At 45.5% G+C, this 6,403-nt stretch overlaps 1 protein-coding gene across 1 annotated transcript in view; it reads left to right on the forward strand.

Annotated features, from left to right (window-relative positions):
* The window catches only part of LOC120055424 (1-phosphatidylinositol 4,5-bisphosphate phosphodiesterase delta-1-like), a 40,289-nt gene extending 39,143 nt beyond the window's left edge, over positions 1-1,146 (forward strand). Inside the window, exon 16 of the mRNA XM_039003287.1 lies at positions 832-1,146. Coding sequence (XP_038859215.1) covers positions 832-920 — 89 coding nt within the window. The 3' untranslated portion in view covers positions 921-1,146. The remainder of the gene's footprint in view (positions 1-831) is intronic.
* Positions 1,147-6,403: the final 5,257 nt, after the last annotated feature.

Genomic DNA, 6,403 nt, shown 5'->3' on the forward strand with positions numbered 1-6,403 from the left:
CATTGGTGTCCTTTAGTAGTGGTTTCTTTGCATTAATTCGACCATGAAGACCTGATTCACACAGTCTCCTCTGAACAGTTGATGTTGAGATGTGTCTGTTACTTGAACTCTGTGAAGCATTTATTTGGGCTACAATCTGAAGTGCAGTTAACTCTAATGAACTTATCCTCTGCAGCAGAGGTAACTCTGGGTCTTCCTTTCCTGTGGCGGTCCTCATGAGAGCCAGTTTCATCATAGCGCTTGATGGTTTTTGCGACTGCACTTAAAGAAACTTTCAAAGTTCTTGACATTTTCTGGATTGACTGACCTTCATGTCTTAAAGTAATGATGGAATGTCATTTCTCTTTGCTTATTTAAGCTGTTCTTGTCATAATATGGACTTGATCTTTTACCAAATAGGGCTATCTTCTGTATACCACCTCTTCCTTGTCACAACACAACTGATTGGCTCAAACGCATTACATTAAGAAGGAAAGAAATTCCACAAATGAACCTTTAACAAGGCACAACTATTCATTGAAATGCATTCCAGGTGACTACCTCATGAAGCTGGTTGAGAGAATGCCAAGAGTGTGCAAATCTGTCATCAAGGCAAAGGGTGGATACTTTGAAGAATCTCAAATATAAAATATATTAATATTTGTTTAACACTTTTTTGGTTACTATATGATTCCATATGTGTTATTTCATTTGACGTCTTCACTATTATTCTACAATGTAGAAAATAGTAAAAATAAAGGAAAAACCCTTGAATGAGTAGGTGTCCAAACTTTTGACTGGTACTGTATACACACTGACTGTTCATTGACTGAGACCCTTCTCTCTGTTTAGGATACAGACACGTGCCGCTACTCAACAAGGAAGGAGACCCCCTTCCCTCAGCAGGACTGTTCGTACACATCATGATCATGGATGCCTAAAACAATCCCTGTCCGAATGTGCCATAATCACCACTGTGACTGTCGTCCAGTCCCAAACAGACCTTCAGCCCTATACCACTACACCCTAGGGCACTAGAGTGGATCTGAAATGATTGAATATGTGTAAGGGCTAGGGGTTGGTTTGGGATTGGGCCCTAGGGAGGCGGGGCTAGGGGTTGGTTTGGGATTTGGCCCTTGGGAGGCGTGGCTAGGGGTTGTTTTGGGATTTGGCCCTAGGGAGGTGGGGCTAGGGGTTGGTTTGGGCCCTAGGGAGGCGGGGCTAGGGGTTGGTTTGGGATTGGGCCCGAGGGAGGCGGGGCTAGGGGTTGGTTTGGGATTGGGCCCAAGGGAGGCGGGGCTAGGGGTTGGTTTAGGCCCAGAGGACATCCTCCGTTATTACATCACTACTCCGGAATCCAGCGGAAGATTTGAGCTGTTTTTACTTGGGAATTTCAATTTTTTTCTAAAACAATTATAATTAGCTCATCGAATAGACAAGAAGATTATTTGAAACAGTAGAACTCCATTTGAGTTTTTTGTATTAGAATTATGGGGAATTGTGACAAATGAAGAAGTTTATCAAACCATCACATCACAGGGATTATACAAATCATTGTTTTTGTATACTAGGTATTATTATAGTGTTAAACACTTTTCATTTTGGATCGTTGTATTTTTTTTTTAATGTCCAGCATTTCTTTTCCGTGTTGTATAATCAGTTTATTTAAATCAAGGTATTCAAATGATAATTTTAAGAGAATTCATTGAATGAACAGTACTTGAAACCAACAAACAGACAAGAGAAAATGTTTTTTTTTACAAAGAAGCACTTAGATGTTTCAGCTTTTATTGTTTTTATGAATCAATATCCACATACGGTTCATTCGGAAAGTATTCAGACCCCTTGAATTTTGCAACATTTTGTTACGTTACAGCCTTTTTCTAAAATGAATGAAGGAAATGTTTTCCCTCATCAAGATACACACAATACCCCATAATGACAAAGCGAAAACAGGTTTTTAGACATTTTTGCAAATTTGATTAAAAAACCCCGAAAAGAAATACCTTATTTACATAACTATTCAGACCCTTTGCTATGAGACTCGACATTGAGCTCAGGTGCATCCTGTTTCCATTGATCATCCTTGAGATGTTTCTACAACTTGATTGGAGTCCACCTGTGGTAAATTCAATTGATTGGATATGATTTGGAAAGGCACACACCTGTATATATAAAGGTCCCAGAGTTGACAGTGCATGTCAGAGCAAAAACCAAGCCATGAGGTCGATGGAATTGTGCGTAGAGCTCTGAGACAGCATTGTGTCGAGGCACAGATCTGGGGAAGGGTAACAAAAACATGTCTGCAGCATTGAAGGTCACCAAGAACACAGTGGCTAACATCATTCCTTTTTAAATGTAACCTTTATTTAACTAGTCAAGTCAGTTACGAACAAATTCTTATTTACAATGACAGCCTAGGAACAGTGGGTTAACTGCCTTATTCGGGGGGGGGGGGGGGGGGAGACAGATTTTTACCTTGTCAGCTCAGGGATTCGATCTAGCAACCTTTCAGGGTTACTGGCCCAATGCTCTAACCACTAGGCTACCTGCCACCCCATATTTACAATGACCATGGACTTGCACTTCGATGCAGTGTCTTAGACCGCCGCGCCACTCGGGAGCCCAATTCTTAAATCGAAGAAGATTGGAACCACCAAGACTCTTCCTGGAGCTGGCCTCCCGGCCAAACTGAGCAACCGGGGGAGAAGGGCCTTGGTCAGGGAGGTTACCAAGTACCCAATGGTCACTATGACAGAGCTCCAGAGTTCCTCTGTGGATATGGGAGAGCCTTCCAGAAGGTCAACCATCTCTGCAGCACTACACCAATCAGGCTTTTATGGTAGTGGCCAGACGGAAGCCACTCCTCAGTAAAAGGCACATGACAGCCCACTTGGAGTTTGCCAAAAGGTACCTAAAGACTCCCAGAGCATGAGAAACAAGATTATCTGGTCTGATGAAACCAAGATTGAACTCTTTGTCACGTCTGGCACCATCCCTACCTGGCAACATCCCTACAGTGAAGCCTGGTGGTGGCAGCATGATGCTGTAGGGATGTTTTTCAGCAGCAGGGACTGGGAGACTAGGCAGGATAGAGGGAAAGATGAACAGAGCAAAGAACAGAGAGATCCTTGATGAAAACCTGCTCCAGAGCGCTCAGGACCTTTAGACTGAGGCAAAGGTTCACCTTCCAACAGGACAATGACCCTAAGCACACAGCTAAGACAATGCAGGAGTGGCTTCGGGACAAGTCTCTGAATGTCCTTGAGTGGCCCAGCCAGACCCCGGACTTGAACCCAATCGAACATCTCTGGAGAGACCTGACAGAGCTTGAGAGGATCTGCAGAGAAGAATAGGAGAAACTACCCAAATACAGATGTGCCAAGCTTGTAGCGTCCTACACAAGAAGACTCGAGGCTGTAACCACTGTATATGTATATGTGATTTCAGTTTTTATTTGTTATAAACTTGCAAAAATGTTTAAAAAAAAACTGTTTTTGCTTTGTCATTATGGGGTATTGTGTGTAGATTGATGAGAACAAAAAAAATGGTATCCCTTTTAGAATAAGGCTGTAACATAACAAAAATGTGGAAAAAGTCAAGGGGTCTGAATACTTTCCAAATGCACTGTATGTGATGTCAACCAAGTATAATATATACATGTATATACATTTGTTCTGGGAAAATGCAATCTCTGATAAATTAAGAAAATAAAATAAATTTGTGTTATCAGTTGGTGTCAGTAATTCACAGTATGAGTAGTTAATCAAATGGTTTTTATTCAACCGTTACTACCAAATATCTGTACTACTTATGAGTATTGCGTGTGGGGAAATGCACTCATGACATATTATATTACTTACTGTGTCCATGGGTAACGTAAGTATTAGACAATGGTCACCAATTAGTTACCACTGACTCTAGTAGACAAACACATCAAGCTGGCACTGTGTAGTTCCTCAACTCCCCACTCTGTCCTTAAGATTCTTCCTAATATTGAGTTGCCTCCCCCTCAATTAGTCGGGTCATGAACTCTTAGGTGTCAAGCTGGCACTGTGTAGTTCCTCAACTCCCCACTCTGTCCTTAAGATTCTTCCTAATATTGAGTTGCCTCCCCCTCAAGGAAGCGTTCCACGGGGATGGTGGCACATGTTGATTCCAATGCTTCCCAGTTGTATCAATTTGGCTCGATGTCCGTCGGGTGGTGGATCATTCTTGATACACACAGGAAACTCAGCAGCGTTGCAGTACTTGACAAACTGGTGTGCCTGGCACCTACTACCATACCCTGTTCAAAAAGGTACTTCAATATTTTTGTCTTGCCCTTTCACAAATAGGACTATACAACCCATATCTCAAGGCTTAAATATCCCTCTTACACCCGTCTCCTCCTCTTCATCTTTGCCAGTGGAGGCTGCTGAGGGGAGGACGGCTCATAATAATGGCTGGAACGAAGCGAATGGAATCAAACACATGGAAACCATGTCTTTCAAGTACTTGATACCATTCCAGCCATTACCACAAGCTTGTCCTCCCCAATTAAGGTGCCACCAACCTCCTGTGTTCTACACTGATTGAAGTGGATTTAACAAGTGACATCAATAAGTGATCATAGCTTTCACCTGGATAGTCTATGTCATGCAAAGAGCAGGTGTTGATCATCTTTTGTACTTATACATAAGTCGTCCGTCATTTAGCGAAAACCGATTCAACTTGCCAGGGGCTTATCAACCAATTGAGAAAAAAAGTGCAAAAAAAAAAACACGACTTCTTATTTTCTTTAAAAAAGTGCTTTATTGTGACAAGGAAGGAAATATGCTCCAAAATCATGATTACTGTAAAAAATATATATATATACCACTGTACAGTAATGTCCCTCTCTGACCTGCTGGGGTTTGAGAGTCACAACAGGGCCTGTATTCATTCTCATAGGAGGAGTGCTGATCCAGGATCAGTTCAACCTTTTAAATCAATAATCAACAAGAATGGGGACCTGATCCTAGATCAGCACTAGTACTCGACACTAAATACAGGCCCAGATCTCTCCGTCACGTCAGTCTTCTCTGACGATCCTTTTGCTTCAATCAAACAATGTCTCGTCTAGCCATACCTTAGCTTTAAACTGTTTAGCAATATATTAAATCACAACTGACAAATCAATATCACAAGTCATGCCTGAAGGTATAGGTTGGTAGCGGCTGGTAAGGGCTAGTATGGGTCGGTATGGGCTGGCAGGGTCCGGCAGGGGATGGCAGGGTCCGGCAGGGGATGGCAGGGTCCGGCAGGGGTTGGTCGGGGCCGGTATGGGTTGGTCGGGGCCGGTATGGGTTGGTCGGGGCCGGTATGGGTTGGTCGGGGCCGGTATGGGTTGGTCGGGGCCGGTATGGGTTGGTCGGGGCCGGTATGGGTTGGTCGGGGCCGGTATGGGTTGGTAAGGCATGAAATAAATATGCAGTATGAAGGTATGGGTTGGTCGGGGCTGGTATGGGTTGGTAGGGGCCGGTATGGGTCGGTCGGGGCCGGTATGGGTTGGTAAGGCATGAAATAAATATGCAGTATGAAGGTATGGGTTGGTCGGGGCCGGTATGGGTTGGTTGGGGCCGGTATGGGTTGGTAGGGGCCGGTATGGGTTGGTAGGGGCCGGTATGGGTTGGTCGGGGCCGGTATGGGTTGGTCGGGGCCGGTATGGGTTGGTAGGGGCCGGTATGGGTTGGTAGGGGCCGGTATGGGTTGGTCGGGGCCGGTATGGGTTGGTCGGGGCCGGTATGGGTTGGTAGGGGCCGGTATGGGCCGGTATGGGTTGGTAGGGGCCAGTATGGGTTGGTAAGGTATGAAATAAATATGCAGTATGAAGGTATGGGTTGGTCGGGGCCGGTATGGGTTGGTCGGGGCCGGTATGGGTTGGTAAGGCATGAAATAAATATGCAGTATGAAGGTATGGGTTGGTCGGGGCCGGTATGGGTTGGTCGGGGCCGGTATGGGTTGGTCGGGGCCGGTATGGGTTGGTCGGGGCCGGTATGGGTTGGTCGGGGCCGGTATGGGTTGGTAGGGGCCGGTATGGGTTGGTAGGGGCCTGTATGGGTTGGTAGGGGCCGGTATGGGTTGGTAGGGGCCGGTATGGGTTGGTAGGGGCCGGTAGGGGTTGGTAGGGGCCGGTATGGGTTGGTAGGGGCCGGTATGGGTTGGTAGGGGCCGGTATGGGTTGGTAGGGGCCGGTATGGGTTGGTAGGGGCCGGTAGGGGTTGGTCGGGGCCGGTATGGGTTGGTAGGGGCCGGTATGGGTTGGTAGGGGCCGGTATGGGTTGGTAAGGCATGAAATAAATATGCAGTATGAAGGTATGGGTTGCAATTAACATTTTATTACAATTGAAAGACGGCAAAGGAAATGTTGATAGTGTGGGGAGTACAGGGTGAAAACAACATG

This window comes from Salvelinus namaycush, chromosome 11 (assembly GCF_016432855.1).
Source record: "Salvelinus namaycush isolate Seneca chromosome 11, SaNama_1.0, whole genome shotgun sequence".
NCBI lineage: Eukaryota > Metazoa > Chordata > Actinopteri > Salmoniformes > Salmonidae > Salvelinus > Salvelinus namaycush.